This window comes from Enhydra lutris, unplaced genomic scaffold, assembly GCF_002288905.1.
Source record: "Enhydra lutris kenyoni isolate GAN:26980312 unplaced genomic scaffold, ASM228890v2 scaffoldscaffold80, whole genome shotgun sequence".
Classification (NCBI taxonomy): Eukaryota; Metazoa; Chordata; class Mammalia; order Carnivora; family Mustelidae; genus Enhydra; species Enhydra lutris.
Window position 1 is genome coordinate 559,307 of NW_019154164.1, and position 21,754 is coordinate 581,060.

Sequence of the window (21,754 nt, forward strand, 5' to 3'; positions counted from 1 at the left end):
CTTTAAGGTTGCTTAATGATCGAAGAGTTTTCCATGAGCCATACTGACATGATGAGAAGAAACCTGAGATATTTTGGAGATCTTGGCACAACTTCAAAGAGTGATAGAACAGAATGCAGAGAACTTTTCCAAGTTTTGGAAGGCAGCACTTTGGCTGAGACCCACATATACTGAAACGAGAGGCTTCCTTGAAAACATTTAAAAAGTCTTTTCCTATTTTGGAATTCTAAATTATGGCAAAATTCGTATATGCTTAAAACTCGGTTCTCCACCGGTTTCCCTCCCCAAATGACCCTCCACCGTTTCTCTCCCTGTCAACACTCGTAAACAATTCCTGAGGCATTTGCAATAAGCGTTTCAATAAGATGGCTTATAGTCCTTCTAAATGGCGTTTCAATATATTCTGAAACGGATCCCTTTCACCCCTATTTGCCTTTGTTTTGCAGAGCGAGAAAGGTGAAGCAATTTAGAGATCTGGGGACAGACCGCTAAATGACCTGTGGTTAAGCTGGTGTCGCTTCGCAAGATCTTGGTACCCAAAGCAGCGGAACCGAGATTTAGCATCCTTCCTCTGATCACACATTTCTTAAAGCGAGCGTTCTGCACGTTGGAACACCGTCTCTTCTCTAGCCAACACCTCCTCCCAGTCCGCCCCCTGGTTCCTTCCCACCCTCTACCTCTCTCTCCGTCTGCACCCCCCCCCAGTCTGCGCATGCGTCCTAAGAAGCCCCTACACTCGCGGCACAAGCTGAGAGTATTGTCGGGGGCTATTCTCTCTCCCAGGAACATGGCGGCGAGTCAGGGAGGTGGTGTTAACAGTGGGGGCGGCGGTTGTGGTGGAGGTGGAAGTAGCGGTGGCGGTAGCGCAGCCGGAGGGGGAGGTGGCGGAGTCGGAGGGGGAGGCGGCGGCGGCGGCGGGACCCTGGTGGTGCCCATCCCGGTACCGACTCTTTTCGGTCAGCCGTTCCCCAACGGGCCGCAGTGGAACCCGGGGAGCCTGCAGCCTCAACACACCGTGAGGAGCCTGGACCGGGCCCTGGAGGAGGCGGGCAACTCCGGCATCCTGAGCCTCAGTGGTAGGAAACTCCGAGACTTCCCGGGCAGCGGCTACGACCTGACGGACACCACCCAAGCAGGTGACAGGACGGGGTGCGGGGGAGGGGAAGCTGGGCTCCGAAGGAGGAGGTGGGGGGTGTGGGTGGCTGCGTGGCTGCGTTGTTGGACTCTGCTGGTCTGGGCGGGTTCGCGGGGGCGGCGAGACTGACAAAGTCGGAGCAGCCTGTTCTCGTGAATGTGAGGGAGAGAGAAGGGAATGGTGGTGGTCGTGGAGGGGGAGGGGGTTGGTGACTGAAGGATGTATGGAAATCCGGCGCGTTGTGAGAGGTGAAAGAGCATTATTGTTAAAGCGAGTTTCCCCAGTAAGGAGTAGGGAGGGAGGTATTGACACCTTCCTTAATGCACTTCTTTCAACTCTCTCGGATGTTCTTTCTCATCTTTCTCGGGGGGGGGGGGGGGGAGACAATACATAAAATCACAAGCTACACATATTCTTTAAAGGCATATGTGTCTGGAAGAATGGCATATTCCTTTTCTTCGTACAGCAGAAGCATTGCCACGGGTTTTACGTGATATTTTGTGTGTGTATTTTAATCATTTTAGTATATTCTTGCCTTCTGGTCACGTATGCCTTTCATTTTCCTGGTGTTGAGAAGGTAGTGGTGGTTAAATTAGTATTTGTTGCAATGGCAAATGAAATCATCAATCACTAACATGTCTGGTTACTAGGGGAAAGGATCCTTGTTTTGAGTTATGTTAGAGTCTTAATTTTTATAGCAGAAATAGCCAAAAAATTTGAGGGCATTTCTGAGAAACAAAATTAACTCTATTCTTTAGGGAGTTGTGGGCTAATGGCCTATCGTTTTGGTTGAGAAATTGGCTATTGTAGCGTTCTTCATATACTCTCTGGTACTCTTTGTTGTGGATGGCAATTTTTGTTATGAACATACTCTTTCCTCTCTGCCTTATAAACCAATGCTGATTATTTTAAATACGTTTTGGTTTGATGAAAGGGTTTCTTGCTTTTTATAATCTTTGCATTTGTTATCTTTTATATTTGCTTTGCTCAAAGAAATCATGGACAAAATTATTTTGATAGGTGTAGTAATTTTGAAACAGTACAGTAAGTAAATTCACCTATAATGATTAGTAATAAAAGGCCTCTTATTTTCAGAATAACACTATTTCAGTGTATTCAGTTTCTGAATATGAAATTTAGGTATGTGTTTGGAGGAGGTTGGGGAGAGGAGCAAAGCCTAAAATGAAGCTTTCTACCCAGTTACTCTTTTAGGAATTACTAAGAACTATGAATGCGTAATCGATCACTGATTTTGTATTTTGGAAAGCATGTTTGAGTATTTACTCCTTCACTCTGAACAGATTTCCTAAACAATATGTTCACATATTTATGAATATATTGGCAAAATATTATATGACTTGGTATGTTCTTAAAAGGCTTCAGGAAAAATGGTTTCAGACTGCATCATTAAGGAGATATATTGTTTTGCTTATCATGCTTTATAACCTGTAAAGGATGTGTCTGTAGGACTAAGTTTGAGTGTCCTGGCTTGGCATTCAGGGCTTTCACTGTCCAGCTCCAATTTATTATTGCAACCTTGTTGCCCCAAACACTCCTACACAGAACCCTCTGTTCCAACGAGGTCAACTCCCTGTCCCTCAAATATATTTAATGAATTTCTGTCTCATCTTTGTAGAAGGTCACCCACAGGCTTGGGATTTTTGTCTTTACTCCATCTATTTAATTTTGTTCAAGCCCCCAGCTTTTCCAGGAAGCTGACTCTAACTGCCTTAGTCCACAGCAGTCTCCTGTTTTTGAGTTCTTACGGTACTTACCATCTTTGCCACTTACTTGCTAGGGCTGGCTTTATTTTCTTTTTTATGTTTGTGTCATGCTGTCCCTGAGAAGCTGGAGAGTAAGTCATATACTTGTTCAGGGAGTAAGTCATATACTTGTTCAGTCTTCTCGTTATTTATTGCTTAGATTGTACTTGAAAATATTTTTCATAAACTTGAATATCATCTTCTGTGGTTATAACCTTTGGCTTTTAAGCCTTCAGTTGGTTTTCTGAGGCAAGCTTTAACACAAAGCAGAGCCATATTTGTTCTTGGTAAGGATTCATTCGTCATAAACTTTATCGGTGTCTACGGTAACATTGGATTTTTGAGACGATTCCACCTCATTTTATTTATTTTTTTCAGTTGAATGTGTGTTCCTTGTGGGAACACTTCAAAATTTAAATGAGAAATTTGTGAGTGATTCATTTGCCATTCATTTTTGACAAAATTCAGTCATGAACTATTTAGGGGCAATATTTTTGTATGTGAAGAGACTAGTAGTATTCATTATGTATAAATGAAGGTGGGTACACTGGAACTGAAGAAAAATAGAGCATGTTTGAGATCATATATACATGTACACACGCATACATACACATCTGTATACATACAGTATCCTCTGATGAAAACAGTTTTCTTTGTTGGTATTGTTATACTTAAAAATGACTCTCAGTGGGATAATGTTTCAGAACCAAACTGATTAGTTAGGCAAGCATATAATGGTTTATTGGGTTGGGAGGAGACTTGTGGAAGGGAAAATAGGAAGGTATTCTGTTAATCTAGGTGTGAGGTGGTAAGAATCTGGGGTAAAACTAAATTGGATAAGAAGGGAAAATTGATAAATTTGAAAGGAAGCAGGAGGGTTTTTTGCATTATTTTGCTGTTCCTCACATATACATAAGACAAAATAGACCTGTGGTGCTTCACCTGGGCTGCAGGTTAAAATCCAAAGGGAGTGTTTTTTAAAGACCTATGCCTGGGCCCTACCTCAGACCAATTAAATCACAATCTCAGGGGCCAAGAGAATCTTTTTTTAAAAAAAGTCTTCCCAGGTGATTCTAGTGTGCAGGCAGTGCTGAGAAACTCTAAAATAACTCATTTTTTAGGTACTCAAGTAGTACTGTTTAGGTGAATGCAAATATTGATAAACATTTAGTGACTAAAGTCACGTGTCAAGAGGGTCAAAGCCAAAACTAGGAAGTATGTATTCAGGATCTAATTCAGTATTCTTTTTAATAGGCTAGATGAAGCAGAGACTCTTTTTTTTTTTTTTTTTCATTATATCATGTCTATAGTGAACAGAAAATTGCCAGGAAGCTATAGTTTCTTCAGTTACCATTCATAACCCTGGTTTACGTTGAATACTCTTGGATAACTTGGCATTAAGAAAATAGTGCCTCCAAAACATGTAGCAGCAAAATCTTGTTTATTAATAGGCTTGCCCTGAGGGAAGATGGATAATTGGTAGCTGTTGGTGAAGTTTAGTTTGTCTTTGGTGTCTTTTTACCTTTTTTTGCATTTCTGGTGTGTGATCTTCACCTCCCTGTGCCCTCCTGCTCTCCTCGTTTCTTTGCCCCTCTTCGGCTCACTCCCCTTCTCTTGCTGGGATGTAGCTTGAAGTTTATTATGGCAGCCTTTTAAGGAATTAATATTTAAAAGGGAGAGTTTGCTAATTTATTTGAATCTTCAGTTGGTGGTTTGTGCTCATGACCTTTTTGGATCTGTCTTCTAGGTCCTTGATTAAAGTCCTCGTCTGTATTAAGACATAAGAACAGATGAGAAAGTTTGTAATCCATTTCAGGAAAGTAACTGACTCTTGTAATGTCTTGTCTTAGATGGTCTATAGGTAAACTTGGCAGGGCAAAGGGAAATTGCCTAGAACATTTTAATCTGTCTGGATACCGTGATAATTTGTTGACCTTAAGAAGAGAGCTTGAAAATGATTCTGATAGCTACTCAAACAAATCCTGAAACTTTCATATTTGACTTTGTCACCAATGCTACAAGTAAGTCTCAGCCTACTTGCAGCTTCTCCTTCTGCTTCTTCATACCTCTTTATAAACAATAGGTCTGCGAAACAGATTTAGGAATTCTTACATGCATCAGATGGTGCTGTGTCCTGGGTTAATCACATGTTTTCCTGTAAACCTGGAGTCAACTCTAGTATTTCCTACATGTGCTGGTTCACCCCTTCAACTGTGGGGCATGGTGCATTGTATCAGGTTGTAAAATGGAGCCAGATAAACTTAGCAGCATCTGATTATGTCGTGAGGTGAAGGCCCTCTTAGAGCATTCAGTGAAATGAACTTGTGATTTTGTGGACTGATTCAATATCTACTTTGCTTTGTGTAATAAATGTCTCCCTAAAAAATTGAATGTGAAGCACATTTTTGACAGTTGACTCATATTTTAATTGCTCTAGATTGAATTTGAGTTGCTGGCCCTTGCAGTGATTTATTTTATTTAGTGATGAATTCTTCTACAGCATAAATAGTTTTCCCTTAATTTCTTTCTTTTATAAGTTCATATTTTAAAATAAAATGTTATCTTAAATTGGAGGGTATGTTCATCATTAAAAGATTACCATTTATATAGCTCCTTATAAATTTCTAAGCACTTTCATGTATATTATGCTACTGTATCCTAATAAAACCCTGTGAGTTTGGCACAGTACATAGTAATTACTCATTGTTGTGAGAGGTTAAATGATTTGTCCAAAGTTAAATGGATAGCGTATGGCAGAGTGTGGGTCAGTGCCTGGGTTTTCTGACTCAAGCCCTCACTATTCCAGTGTTATTTCCATTGTAACACATTCTTTCTATATAATAAAACTATTATTAAACTGCACACTATGCTAATTTAATTTCATACGTTAATGTAGTTAATATACTTTTTGCTTTGTGTGCACTGTTTTTTATGGTGTGTATGGCAGTTGCATAGCTTGTCTTTGTGCCTCTTTCTGATGGTTTTAGAATAGATTTATTAAGCAAGCGTTTATTGAACTCCAACTTTGGAAACATGATTATAGCCAATAGAAAAGAAAGAGACATGGTCCTTGAACAGTTTATAAAATAATTGAATGTGTACAGGAATATGTGTAACAACTAGAAAAGAATTATAGGGGTAACTGGCAGGCTCATCTGGAAAGAACATGCGATTTTTTTTTTTTTTAAAGCTTTTATTTATTTGACAGAGATCATAAGTAGGCAGAGAGGCAGGTAGAGAGAGAGAGGAGGAAGCAGGTTCCCTTCTGAGCAGAGAGCCTGATGCAGGGCTCGTTCCCAGGACCCTGGGATCATGACCTGAGCCGAAGGCAGAAGCTTTAACCCACTGAGCCACCCAGGCGCCCCGGAACATGTGATTTAAAAAAAAAAAAAAGATTTATTTATTTATGTATTTTTAAAAGATTTTATTAATTTATTTGACAGAGAGAAAGAGAGAGAGAGAGAGAGAGACCATAGGAAAGGGAACACAAGTATGGGGAGTGGGAGAGGGAGAAGCAGGCTTCCCGCTGAGCAGGGAGCCCGATGTGGGGCTCAATCCCAGGACTCCGGGATCATGACCTGAACTGAAGGCAGATGCTTAATGACTGAGCCACCCAGGATCCCCTATTTATTTATTTTAGAGAGAGAGAGAGAGTGAGAGGGAGAAAGCGAGAGCATGATTGAGTGAGTGGTGGGAGGGGGCAGAGGGAGAGGGAGAGAGAGAATCTCAAGCAGACTCCTCCCAGAGCATGGAGCCTGATGGAAGGCTAGATCCCACCATCCTGAGATCATGACCTGAGCCAAATCAAGAGTTGGATGCTTAATGGACTGAGCCACCCAGGTACCCCAAGAACATGTGACTCTTGACCTCAAGGTCATGAGTTTGAGCCCCACATTGGGTGTAAATGAATAAACTTTAAAAATTTAATAAAACAATTCATAAAAAAGAAAAGAATTATGTAACACTATTCAAAATTGTGTAAGTGATGTGAAACTATGGCATAAGGCTTAATTTTATTGGGGGTTAAGTTTGAGAAAGTCCTTTAAAGTTAGGTATTTGCTGAATCTTAAGGTAAACGATCAGTATGATTAGGCAGGAGGGACAGTTGCAGAATTTCAGGAGAGAAATTGTGTGAATAAGAGTTAGGAATGATATTGTGTGTTAAGGACAGATGTTAACTGGTTTACTCTGTATTTTCACAAAAATCCTGAGAGGCTGAGAGGAGGGAACAGGTGGAGCACTCAGAGTTCAAATGTAAGAGGAGTAGAGAGGACCTTCATTTGAAGGCAAGGGAAGCAAGAACAGGGTGGGGAGCTGTTAGCCATGGAAGGGAGAAGTAACCTGACTTTTACTAAGTTAAAAGTGAAGGTAGATGTTTGGGGACATTAATGTCTTAATTTTTTTTCCTTTTTTTTTTTTAATAAACATATAATGTATTTTTTAAAAAAGATTTTATTTATTTATTTGACAAAGAGAGAGATCACAAATAGGCAGAGAGGCAGGCAGAGAGAGAGGGGGAAGCAGGCTCCCCACCAAGCAGAGAGCCTGATGCGGGGCTTGATCTCAGGACCCTGAGATCATGACCTGAGCCGAAGGCAGAGGCTTAACCCACTGAGCCACCCAGGAGCCCCCATATAATGTATTTTTATCCCCAGGGGTACAGGTCTGTGAATCGCCAGGTTTACACACTTCACAGCACTCATCATAGCACATACCCTCCCCAATGTCCATATCCCCACCACCCTCTCCCGTCCCCACTCTCCCCAGCAACCCTCAGTCTGTTTTTTGAGATTGAGTCTTTTATGGTTTGTCTCCCTCCCGATCCCATCTTCTTTCATTTTTTCTTTTCCTACCCTGCAAACCCCCCACATTGCATCTCCACTTCCTCATATCATATGGGAGATCATATGATAGTTGTCTTTCTCTGATTGACTTATTTTGCTAAGCATAATACCCTCTAGTTCCATCCACGTCATCGCAAATGGCAAGATTTCATTTCTTTTGATGGCTGCATAGTAATCCATTGTATATATATACCACATCTTCTTTATCCATTCATCTGTTGATGGACATCTAGGTTCTTTCCATAGTTTGGCTATTGTGGACATTGCTGCTATAAACATTCGGGTGCACGTGCCCCTTCGGAGCACCACGTTTGTATCTTTAGGATCTATACCCAGTAGTGCAATCGCTGGGTCATAGGGTAGCTCTATTTTCAGTTTTTTGAGGAACCTCCACACTGTTTTCCAGAGTGGTTGCACCAGCTTGCATTCCCACCAACAGTGTAGGAGGGTTCCCCTCTCTCCGCATCCTCACCAGCATCTGTCTTTACTTGTAATGTCTTAAATTGTAATCTTAAAGAAATGAAGCAGTGTCATCAGGGAAAAGGTTGATGAGAGTAGAAAAGGTACTCAATAGAGCATAATGCTTTAAGGAATCAATTTGGGGAATAAGCCACAGTTCAGAATTAGGACTGTGTGGTAAGCAGTTAAATTAGTACCTTTTGGAAAACATGAGCATATCATCTTTTATGAAAATAATTATATATATGAAATGACAGGTAAAAGAACAGAAGTGGCTGATTAGGATATTTTAGAATTGGGTTTATAGGGACACTTTGCTTGAAGTTTAAAATTTGATATCTTGATTTAGGTTATTTGTAATACAAACTCTGAAGCACTTATTTGTCATCAAAAGCATGAAGTTGGACAAGATCCAGAACGTTGTTGACAAAATAAGAGATGATGCTAGGAACCCTTTCCACAAATAAAAATATTTTTCATGAATATAAATAATTGAAGACTTAAACAGCTTATTGATTCCTTGGAAGTGGGTATTTGTTTAAAATTTCCAAGGCACTCTGTGGAACTTTGCAAACGGGCATGCCATTCTCTTGACCCACCCCAGCAGCCCACTCTAAGGCATGCTTAAACTCTGTGATGCCCACCCTCATTCTACAGAGCTTTGCATAATGACCTAGAGGGGAAATCTTGGTTTTCTCTATTTTTTTGTTGCACTTTGGGTGTATCGAGGGTACCTCTTCTTTTTTTTTTTTTAAACTGATTCTTTTTTTTTTCTTTTTTAAGATTTTATTTATTTATTTGACAACAGAGATCACAAGTAGGCAGAGAAGCAGGCAGAGAGAGAGGAGGAAGCAGGCTCCCTGCTGAGCAGAGAGCCCAATGCTGGCTCGATCCCAGGACCCTGAGATCATGACCTGAGCCAAAGGCAGAGGCTTTAACCCACTGAGCCACCGAGGTGCCGCTTGAGGGTACTTCTTGAAGCACTGTAATACTCTGAAAAGTTTTGGAAAGTTTTGTCTGGGATGCCTGGGTGGCTCAGTTGGTTAAGTGTCTGCCTTTGGTTCAGGTCATGATCTCAGGGGTCCTGGGATCAAGTCCTCCATCTGGCTCCTTGTTTAGTGGGGAGCTCGCTTCTCCCTCTGCCTGCCGTTCTCCTTGTTGGTGTGCACTCTCTCTTCTCTCTCCCTTTGACAAACAAATAAATCTTTTTAAAAAAAGTTTTCTCTACTTCCCTTTTATAGAAGGGAACACCTTCCACTCCAGGGAACCCGTTTCAGTGTAATAAGAGGAAACTGGACAGGTCAGGTTTTTGTTTTGTTTTGTTTTGTTTTTTTGAAGATTTTATTTATTCATTTGACAGACAGAGATCACAAGTAGGCAGAGAGGCAGGCAGAGAGAGAAGGGGAAGCAGGCTCCCCGCAAGCAGAGAGCCTGATGTGGGGCTCGATCCCAGGACCCCAAGACCATGACCTGAGCCGAAGGCAGAGGCTTAACCAACTGAGCCACCCGGGCGCCCCTGACAGGTCAGTTTTATAACAATAATTTAAATTTATGTTTAGTCTCACTTAAAACTATTGCACTCAAGTCTACTAAAGGTCAAGGTTTAAATTTTAATCTTTATATTTCTCCTGTTTCAAATAAATTATAAATTGATAGCATTTTACTTACAGAATATCAGTCAATGTACTGTAATGGATGATTAAACAATGGCTGTTTTCTAATGTATTTTTTGATATGAAAAATTTTAAAGAAAAGTTATTTTTTCCAAGTAGGGAAGTAAGTCTTTTTTTATTTGTGGATGTTGCTAATTCGCTGTACTCTTTTATGATTTTTTTTTTAAGATTTTTTTTTATTTATTTGACAGAGAGAGACACAGTGAGAAAGGGAACACAAACAGGGGGAGTGGGGGAGGGAGAAACAGGCTTCCCACCACGCAGGGAGCCCAATTTGGGGCTCGATCCCAGAACCCTGGGATCATGAGCCTAGCCGAAGGCAGAGGCTTAACAACTGAGCCACCCAGGTGCCCCTCTTTTATGATTTGTGACAGAGATTTTTGTCACTTTACTTTTAAATTAATTACTTCAATCCTTTTCCGTAGAATTTTATGTATAATATTAGGGATTCAAGGTGACCAAAGACAGAAAATAACTGCAGCATAAACTTTTATTTGAACTCTACAGAGACTAACCCATTCTAGAACATTTGTGAATTTGGATTTCATCCAAAATCACTTCGTTAAATAATTATGCCCCAAAGAGACTCTAGAATGGGCAGCCTACAATTCTTCCTCTCTTAAAAAAGTAATTACAGGGGCGCCTGGGTGGCTCAGTGGGTTAAAGCCTCTGCCTTCGGCTCGGGTCATGATCCCAGTGTCCTGAGATCGAGCCCCACATCGGGCTCTCTGCTCAGCAGGGAGCCTGCTTCTTCCTCTCTCTCTGCCTGCCTCTCTGCCTACTTGTGATCTCTGTCCGTAAAATAAATAAATAAAATCTTAAAAAAAAAGTAATTACGATATGTAAATCCTTAATACTCTGAGGTAATTGGTTCGGGATGTCTGTCAGTGGGAAATCAAGTACTTTTAAAAAGATATATATAGGGGCACCTGGGTGGCACAGTGGTTAAGCCTCTGCCTTCAGCTCAGGTCATGATCTCAGGGTCCTGGGATCGAGTCCCACATCGGGCTCTCTGCTCTGCAGGGAGCCTGCTTCCTCCTCTCTCTCTCTGTTTGCCTCTCTGCCCACTTGTGATCTCTCTCTGTCAAATAAATAAAATCTTAAAAAAAAAAAAAAAAGATATACATAGGGGTACCTGGGTGGCTCAGTGGGTTAAAGCCTTTGCCTTCGGCCCAGGTCATGATCTCAGGGTCCTGGGATCGAGCCCCGCATCTGGCTCTCTGCTCTGCAGGGAGCCTGCTTCCTCCTCTCTCTCTCTGCCTACCTGCGATCTCTATCTGTCAAATAAATAAATAAAATCTTAAAAAAAAAATAAGTACTCATTTATCTGTACCCACTTATCTGTTATATAGGCTAGGTCAGTTGTTCTCAATGAGGGAAGATTTGCCCCAGGGGTATTTGGTAATGTTTGGAGATGTTTTGATTGTGACATCTAGTGGGTAAGAGGGGCCTGGGATGCTGCAAAGCATCCCACAGTGCAGAGCAAGGACTGCCACACACAACAAAGACTTATCTGTTCCAAAATGTCAGGAGTGCTAAGACTGAGAATCACTGGGCTAGAGTAAGATAAATGTCATAAGTGAAAACAAAGTACATTGCAGGTTCAAAGAGGGAGAGATGACTTGTGACTGCCTTGGTAGTGTTGGGTCCATGGTCAAAGGAATGAGACTGATACAAAGCGAAGGTCAAGCAAAACTTTATTTCGCGCCAAGCATCGAGAATCAAACCGACTGGTCGGGGTCGCCTCTTACAGAGAGGGCGACCCCTCTCTGCCTTGCTGACTAACTTTTATAGAGCAAAGGCCATGTGGTTGAGCCTGGCCACACATAGGTGGCCAATGAGATTGTAACACACAGAGAAAGCTGCACAGTCATGCTAGGTCACACACGGGTGGCCAACTGAATTACAATTCACCCCATAGTAGCTATTTGAACTAGCCTATACCTTGGTCAGGATTGGCGCCCAAAAGGCGGGGCCCACACTCCTTGGTAGCTAGGGAGACAGTATGCGCGCCCCACTGATTGGATGACTCCACCTGGCCCGACTCATCCCTGCATGCGGGCTCTCTTACCTCCATCTGACCTGATCCGCCCTTTTATTTGGGCTCTGTTATCAGGGACCGGTAGACCATATTCTACTGGTTTCCCGGACTTGCTTTTAAGTAAGTTCTTCTGGCGCGGTGGGGGGGTGGGCAGGGTCAGTTTAAGTTTTACTGCATGAACAACAAAATCACTGTTTAACGGGATGGAATCGCTCTGGCTAAATAGGCCCTTACACTAGGACCGCAGAGAGGGCTTTGTAAAGGAGAGTGGAGGTAAGGGAAAGGATCGGATTTTATAGTTACTCATGAAGGGAGGAAACCATATGCATATTGACATCAGAGAGTCTCTTCAAATTCAGAATATATTAAAAAAATCAGCCTTTATTTTGATCCTAGGCCCCCTGGTCACTCAGATCAGAAACTTAGGAAAGATTCTCCACTCTTCCCTTCCCTTTCCTTTTAGAACTAGTTAGAAACTAAGGCCTGTTGGTCATAACTCTTTGAATAGCTTTCGGATCTCTTCCTCCTGTCTGTTCTCACTGCTATTGTTATTGTTCAGGTCCTCCTCTCCTTACCTTTAACTGGACTTATCAGCAGTTTTCCTGAATAATTACGCTGCCTCATATTTGGTTCAAGTTGGGTTAGCTCTTTACAGGGTAGCCAGAGCATTCTTTGTAATATGCAGATCCGATTGTCACTTGTAGCTACCAAAACACCTTGGAGCCAGTAAGCCAGCTCCATAACAATACATTGCTTATTCCTTGTTTTGAATATTTAAAAATATGTAAAAAGAGCTGATGCCTGGGTGCCTGGGTGGCTCAGTGGGTTAAGTCTCTGCTTTCAGCTCAGGTCATGATCTCAGGGTCCTGGGATCGAGCCCAAGCCCCACATCGCCCTGCATCGGGCTCTCTGCTCAGCATGGAGCCTGCTTCCCCCTCTCTCTCTGCCTGCCTCTGCCTACTTATGATCTCTGTCTGTCAAATAAATAAATAAAATCTTAAAAAGAAAAGCTGTTGCATACACTGTGCTTTATATGACTGGTAATTTTTGTATTACTTAATATTAAATTGCTAAGATTCATCCAAAATGTGTGGAGCTGTAGTTCATTCTCTTTGATGGCTGCATTATCTCTCATTGTGTGACTATACTATACTTTATCCACTTTCTCACTGATGGCAGTTTGGGTTGTTTCCACAGTTGTGCTCTTGCAAACAGCGCTGCTGTAAGCATTATTATGTCTCCTGGTGTACATGTTCAAGAATTTCTCCTGTGCATATACTTGGTAGTGGAATTTCCAGGCTATTTTGTGTGACAGTGTTCAACTTGAGATAATGCCAAACTGGTTTAAAATGTATATTTCCTTCAATATGTATAAGAGATCTTAAGAATCCATATGTCCAACACATAGTGTTGTCAGATCTATGCATTTTGGACAAATGAGTATAAAATGGTATTTCAATGAAGTGTTTCTTAATTTACATTTTTCTCATCACTAGTGATATTGACATATCTTTGAATGTTTGTTGGCCATAGGTGTTTCCTGTACTGTGAAATAACTTTTCATATATTTGGTCCAATTTCTATTGGTGGCTTGTCCTTTCCTTACAGACGTCTATGGGTTTAAAACATATTCCTTACAGTACTCATTTGTCAGGTTTGTATACTATGAATATTTTCTCCCAGATTTTAATTTGCCTTTTTGTTTTTTAAGAAGACTTTGAATGAACAAATGTTCAAAATTTTAATACAGTCAGATTTGCCAGTGCTTTATAGTCACTGCTTTTTGTGTCTTGTTTAAGAATGTGCAAAATACATTCACCTACATTTTTTTTTAAGATTTTATTTATTTATTTGAGGGAAAGTGAGTTAGAGAAAGGGCATGGACTAGGGGTCAGGGGCAGTGGGAGAGGGAGACACAGACTCCCCACTGAGCCGGTAACCTGACTTGGGGCTCTATCCCCGGACTCCAGGATCATCACCTCAGCTGAAGAGAAACACTTAACTGATTGAGCCACCTAGGTGCCCCCATTCACCTGCATTTTTTGCTAAGAGTTTTAAAGGTCTGTTTTGAGTGTTTAAGTTCCTAATCAATATGGAATTAATTTTTATACAATAGTGTGAGATTCAGTTTCATATTTTAGACACAGATCATCTTTTTCCAGATCTATCCCTGCCTACTCTTTTTTAATATTTTGTTGAGATTATATAATTCACTACCAAAAATTTACCCATTTAGAGTGTATAGTTTATTGGTTGGTAGTTCTGTATCCATCACTACAATGTAATTTTGGAATTACACCAAAAAGCCCCATACTTATTGGCAGTCCTTCCCCATTCCTCCCACACTCCCAGCTTCCCCACCCCCACCTAGTTTGAACTTAGGTAATCGCTCGTTTGTTTTCCCTCTCTATAGAATTTGCCTATTCTGGACATTTCATCTGGCCTTTTGTGACAGGTTTCTTTTATTTACCATAAGGTTTTCAAAGTTCATTTATAATGTAGCATGTATCAGTACTTCATTCCTTTTTATATCTGAACAAGATTCCTTTGTACATTTTGTTTATCCATTCATCAGTTGATGGACAATTGGGTTGTTTCCTGTCTGGCTATATATTATAAATAATACTGCTATGATCACTGATGTACAAGTTTTTGTGTAGGTGTATGTTTTCGTTTGTCTTGTGTATAACATGTAGGAATGGAATTGCTGAATCATATGGTAATTCTATGTTTAACAATTTGAGGAAATATTAACTTATTTCCAAAGTGGTTGTATCATTTTACGTTCTCATTAGTGATGTATGAGGAGTCGAATTTCTTCATATCCGAGACAACACTTGTTATTATCTATATTTTTTTATAGTCATCTTAGTATGTGAAGTATAATCTCATTATGGTTTTGATGTCATTTCACTTATAACTAATGATGTTAAGCATCTTCCTAATTGAAATTCTATTCAACTCTTTGTCCATTTTCTAATTGGGTTGTCTTTTCATTACTGAGTTATAAGAGTTTTTATTTTTTAATTCTGTACATAAAACCTTATCAGATAGATGGTTTCCAAATATTTATTTTGTGTTCTGTGGGTTCTTTACTTTAAAAAACAATTTTGAAATTTTGATGAAGCCTATCTTACATATTTTTTCTTATGTTATCTGTGGTTTTGGTGCCATATCTAAGAAACCGTTGCCTAACCCAAGGTTATGAAGATTCACCCTTATGTTTTGTTTTGAATTTTATAGTTTTAGCTTTTATATTTAGGTGTACTGTCCATTTTTAGTTTTTGGTGTATGATGTGAGGTCAGGGTCCAACTTTATCCTTTTGCATGTGGATATTCAGCTGTCTCAGCGCCATTTCTTTCTTTCTTTTTTTTTTTTTTTTTTTTAAAGATTATTTATTTATTTATTTGACAGAAAGACAGATCACAAATAGGCAGAGAGGCAGGCAGAGAGAGAGGGGGAAGCTGGCTCCCCACTGAGCAGAGAGCCCGTTGTGGAGCTTGATCCTGGGACCCTGAGGGCATGACCTGAGCCACCCAGGTGCCCCTCAACACCATTTATTGAAAATATTTCTTTCCTCATCCACTTATCTTACCACCCTTGTCAAAAATCAGTTGACCATAAATGTAAATATAAATGTTTATTTCTGGACTCTCAATTCTATTCCATTGATCTATATTTCTCTTCATATGTGTGTGTGTGTGTGTGTGTATGTGTGTGTTTATTTCTATTCTTCTCCTAGTACCATACTCTTGACTTCTGTAGCTGGTCAGTAAGCTGTGTATAAAGTTTTATAGCCAGGAGGAGTGAATCTTCCAATATTGTTCTTTTTTTTTTTTTTTTTAAGATTTTTATTTATTTTTTTGACAGAGAGAGATCACAAGTAGGCAGAGGCAGGCAGAGGGTGAGGGGGAAGCAGGTCCCCTGCTGAGCAGAGAGCGGAATGTGGGGGCTTGATCCTAGGACCCTGGGATCATGACCTGAGCTAAAAGTAGAGGCTTAACCCACTGAGCCACCCAGGCACCCTCCAATATCGTTCTTTTTAAAGATTGCTTTGGCTATTCTTGTATGAATTTTAGGATCAGCCTGTCAGTTTCTTCAGCAAATGCAAGTTGGGATTTTGTTGAATTTGTAGATCAATTTGGGGGAGTTTTACTGTCTTAACAATATTAAGTTGTCTAACCTATGAATAATGAATGTCTTTTGATTTATTTATAGCTTTAATTTCTTTCAACATTTTGTAGTTTTACTAAATTATTTTTTTGATACTATTGTAAGTAAAAAATTTTAAAAAATATACTTGACATTGCCTGCCTCTCTGCCTACTCGTGATCTCTCTCTGTCAAATAAATAAATACAATCTTTAAAAATACATATACTTGACATAAAAAGTTATTTTTATTTAAATTCAATTAGCCAACATTAGTTTCTGATGTAGTACTCAGTGATTCATCAGTCGTCTTTAACAGCCAGTGCTCATCACGTCATGTGTTCTCCTTAATGCCCATCACCCAGTTACTCCGTCCCCCCACCAACTTCCCCTTCTGTAGCCCTCAGGTTGTTTTCCAGAGTCCAGAGTCTCTCATGGTTTGTCTCCCTCTCTGATTTCTTCTCATTCAGTTTTCTACCCTTTCCCTATGATCCTCTGCACTATTTCTTGTATTCCACATATGAGTGAAACAATAGGATAATTGTTTTTCTCTGATTAACTTATTTCGCTTAGCATAATACCCTCCAGTTTCATCTACATTGATGTAAGACGTACAATTTTAGTTTCAGTTGTAGAGTGTACTGATTTGAAATCATATACATTACAAAATGATTACCATGATATCTAGTTATCTGTCACCATACAAAGTTATTGCAGTAATATTAACTGTATTCCCTATGCTATACTTTACAACCCTGTGACTTACTTATTTTATAACTGCAGGTTTGTACCTCTTAATTTCCTCTCCCTATTTTGCCCATCCCTCCCGCAACCACCGATTTGTTCTCTGTATTTATGAGTCTGTTTCTGTTTGTTTTCTTTGTTCATTTGTTTTTTAGATTCCAAATATAAGTGAAATCACAAGGTATTTGTCTTCTTCTGTCTGATTTACTTAGCCTAATACCCTCTAGGTATTAGGTCCATCCATGTTGTCTCAAATGGCAAGATTTTTTTTTTTTTTAATGGCTGAGTATTATGGAAATTTTTTCTTAATTTCATTTTGGGGATGTTCATTGCCAGTGTATAGAAGTATAATTGGTTTTTATATATTGATCTTTTATCTTGCAACCTTGCCGAACTAGTTTCTTCGTTCTAATAGTTTTTTAATGGTTCATTAGGATTTTCTCTATATAAGATCATGTCATCTGCAAATAGAGATGCTTTACTTCTTCCTTTTGCATCTGGATGCCTTTCATTTCTATTTCTTACTTAATTCTCCTGGCTAGAACTTCTAGTACAATGTTGAGTAGATGTGGTGAGAGTGGAGATTCTTGCTTGTTCCCGAATTTAGAAGGACTACATCGACTCTTTCACTGTTAAATACGATGTTAGCTCTGGTTCTTTTCATAGATGTCCTTTATTAAGTTGAAGAAATCCCTTTTTAAGCCAGTTTTTTGAAAACTTTTTGTCAAAAGAGGGTGTTGGATTTTATCACTTGCTTTTTCTGGGTCTTTTGAGATGAGCACATGGGTTTTGTCCTTTATTGCATTAATATGGTATACTTACATTGATTGTTTTTTGGATATTATAACCCCCTTGCATTCCTGGCCTATCTGCCTTTCAAGTTAGTCTTATACTGCTCCCCAGCTCTACATTGCAGCCTACCAAACTACATGCTGTTTCGTGACAGTATCATACACTTCCTTGTCTCTATGTTTTTACCCCTAACTGTTAATGTCCTTCTCTTTCTTTCCTACCTTGTGAATTCCTATTCATCTTTTGTATCTCAGATCAGGTCTTTATTTGTTTCCCTGTCCTCTTATCTTCCACATATAGTGATTACTCTATACCTCTGTTATAGCAGGTGTGATTTTTTAATTGCATTTAATATATTTCCTCTGTTGTAGCATTTACCATAAATTTAATAACTTTTCTGGAAAAAATACACAGTAAGCACATACATGGATTTCGGGATTGTTAACATTAAAGTAAAATGTACATTGTAAAATCAAAGAAATATGGTATTTGTTTACCTTTCTCTTTTTACTGATTTTGGGAGTTACTTGAATGTAGTTACTTTGTTGCCATTCCAGCAGTTAGTAAAGAGTGGTAGATGTTTAACACATTTGTTCAGTTAAGGCTGCTCCTTACCCTGGGTGCCTTTTCAGGTCTCTGCACAATTTGCCTCTTTCCTTTTCCACTATATTTACCACTGCTCATGTAGGTACCCTGTTCTCCAGCCAGACTGGACTTCTCATTGTCTCCCTGATTTTGTCTTCTTTGCTTTATTTTTATTTAAAAAAAGGAAAAAACTATTAGAACAAAGAAGTCTATTATTGCTTCATAAGCAGAGAGATGATTATTAAACTTGAACTGTTGCAGATTAGCTATAGTTTTTTTAAAATTTTATTTATTTATTTTTTAAGTAATCTTTATACCCAGTATGGGGCATGAATTCACAACCCTGTGATCAAGAGTCATGTACTTTTGACTGAATCAGCCAGGCAACCCCCCCTTTTTAGTTTATTTATTTTAGCTATAATTTTTGTATATTGTTATATTGTACCATTGATATGTTTTTATTTTAGAATAGTCGACTGCTTTTATTTACTTATTTATTATTATTATTTTTTTAGTAGGCTCTGTGCCCACCATGGGGCTTGAACTCATAATCCTGAGAACAAGGAGTTGTATATTCCACCAACTCAGTCAACCAGTGCTCTGCAGAATAGTTGACAGCTTTTAAATATTTAGGTTAACTAATAGAATTGATTTTTGAGTAATGTTTATAACATTAAATAATAAGTTTTACATTGAAAATATTACATTATAAAATGTTTTTAGGATTAATATGTTGGTTTAGGAAATTCTGTTTTGAAAATTATATTTGTAGATGAAGTCCAGAAAAATTGGGAGATGAATGCACATTTTTTGATTAGGTTTAGCAGTTTTCTTGGTAACATAGCTCTAAATTGTTTAAAATTGTATTCTAGTTTTCTCTTATTACATTAGTCTGCTGTCTTCCATTTGCCTTAGGCAGAGCTAAGATCTATACTTCTGAGTTGCAAAGTTTATCATCTTCAGTAGGATCAGAGCTTAAAGGTCCTCATAAACAACTCTTTATATGTTTACTGCCTCTCTTGTAAAAAGCCTCATCACCTCGTGGCTGAATTTTCTCAACATTTATCTATTTAATGTTGCCATAAAAGTCTTTACATTATAGTCTATTGTATAGTCTTCTTCCAAATTTTTCTACCTGAGTCTTTCTTATGCCACTGTTCCACTGAAGAAAAATATTTTATGACGTGATTTTTTAAGGATTGCCTAATAGTCTATTGTATGAATGTACCATATTTTATTAAACCGTTTTTCTTTTGTTAAATGTTTAAGTTACTATTTAATACAGCCAGGTGCAATTGTATTCTTGGCTTTAAATTGCTTCCCCCAGGGTGCCTGGGTGGATCAGTCAATTAAGCCTCCAGCTCTTGGTTTCAGCTTGGGTCATGATCTCGAGATTGGGAGATCAAGCTCCACATTGGGCTTTGCACTAGGCTTGGAGCCTGCTTCAGTTTCTGTTTATCCCCTTCCTCCCCATAAGTACTCTCTTTCCTTTTCTCTCTCTCAACACATACATACATAAATAAATTGCTTCCCCCAAGAGGAATTTAAACTCTTTGAGGGCAGATACAGAAATTCCTTATAGTGTTTGGTTCAGTGTTATGCCTCTCTGCAATGGTTGATAGTGAATGCTTATCAAATTTCTGAACTTAAAATTATGGGAAGGAACATGACATGGTATATTCTTTTATACACTGACTTGTTCTATTTGACTATAAACTAATGGAATGGCTCTGCCATGGTACTTTGGTGGTCTTGCACATTTCTGCATAGTCTGCATAGGCCAGGCTCAACCACAATCTGGCCCAGATCTTGCGGGAAGATTCTATGATCTTCCCTGGTACACAGCAAAATAGATAGATGACATGAGGTCATTTCTTATCTGCCTTCCTCTCTTGTGGGAGGCTGCTGCAAGATAGTTTATTATTTTCATCTCTCATACTGGGAAGATATGGGACATTTGGCTATAGCTGTGAGTATAAAATTGCAAAGCTGCAATCTAGAGTTGAGTCCTCAAAAACCAGCCACCCACCATGCATGTTGTCTGTCATTTGGTCCCTCCCTCCAGTTTGGTTTTCTCCTGTAGGCCTGAAGACACAGGGAACTGATCCCTACTGATCATACTTTCTCTGTTGATAATAAACTGTCTGAATGCATTTGGTCTTTCTGATAGCTGCCAATATGCTGCTCTGTAGGGGCTGCTTAACCACTTAGCACAAATTAATGGAGTCTTCTTTGGCCTGGTTTGTGGAATTTGCCATTACTTTGTAATTAGTTTACTATAACTTGCTTTTAATTTCAGCATCCAGTATTTAGTGCTTTGTTGTTAAACAGCTCAAGTAAGGATGATTCTTGCTCTCTAAATACAGTATTTTTTTTATTTAAAGATTTTACTTATTTATTTGATAGATCACAATTAGTCAAAGAGTCAGGCAGAGAGTGGGGGGTGGGAAGCAGGCTCCCTGCTGAGCAGAGAGTCTGCTGTGGGGCTCATCCCAAGACTGGGATCATGACCTGAGCCGAAGGCAGAGGCTTTAACCCACTGAGCCACCCAGGTGCCCCTAAATAGAGTATTTTTTTTAAGGAGCACAGTATACTACCTGTAAAATTCATCATAGTCTAGATTCATCAGAGATAAAGCAGTTAGTTTTATTTAGCGTGGTAGCTTTCTCTCAGGGTTTTGTTTTGTTTTGTTTTGTTTTTTTAAACTTTCCTTAAGGACTACTTTTTTTTTTTTTTTAAAGATTTTATTTATTCATTTGACAGAGAGAGACACAGCAAGAGAGGGAACACAAGCAGGGGAAGTGGGAGAGGGAGAAGCAGGCTTCCCACCGAGCAGGGAACCCAATGTGGGGCTCCATTCCTGGACTCTAGGATCACGACCTGAGCCAAAGGCAGATAGATGCCTAACGACTGAGCCACCCAGGCGCCCCCTGGGCTACTTTTTTTAAAGTAAGCTGTACCTGCTATGTGGTACCCCCTATATGGAGCTCAAAAACAAGACCCCCAAGATCAGGAGTTGCATGCTCTACCAACTGAGCCAGCCAGGCGACCGCCTTCCCCCCACTCCCACCGCTGCTTTTTTAAGGACTACTTTTGTTTTGGAGCCCACAGCCTACTAGAGTTATCCTGGGGGAGTCAGTTTCATGCAGACTGTTCTCATACTACATTAGATTTTCTTTCCTCATGCAGTAGGAAGCTACTAAGGTGTCTTAATTAAGGCAAATAAATAGTATATTGTATAAAAAGAAAGTATACTGTATAAACAGTTCCACTTGATTTTCAGTGGCTGGTTGATCTTGACCTAGGCAGGAGGAGCATGAATGTCATATTAATTATGCAGCAATTCATATGTCTCAGAAATGGTGAAGATGGTAATGTTTTGCCATTACTTACTTCACTAACCAGACTTCTTATAACAATTCAGATTTTACAGTTTTGGGGTTTTGCTTTAAGAAAATAATTTACACGGGGCGCCTGGGTGGCTCAGTGGGTTAAGCCGCTGCCTTCGGCTCAGGTCATGATCTCAGAGTCCTGGGATCGAGTCCCGCATCGGGCTCTCTGCTCTCT

General features: G+C 39.6%; 1 protein-coding gene across 2 annotated transcripts in view; it reads left to right on the forward strand.

The window, feature by feature from the left end:
- Positions 1-787: 787 nt before the first annotated feature.
- LOC111160974 (leucine rich repeats and calponin homology domain containing 2) overlaps positions 788-21,754 on the forward strand; it is a 99,553-nt gene continuing 78,586 nt past the window's right edge. For both annotated transcript variants that reach the window (XM_022524387.1, XM_022524388.1), the window contains exon 1: positions 788-1,136. In XM_022524387.1, coding sequence (XP_022380095.1) covers positions 788-1,136 — 349 coding nt within the window. The remainder of the gene's footprint in view (positions 1,137-21,754) is intronic.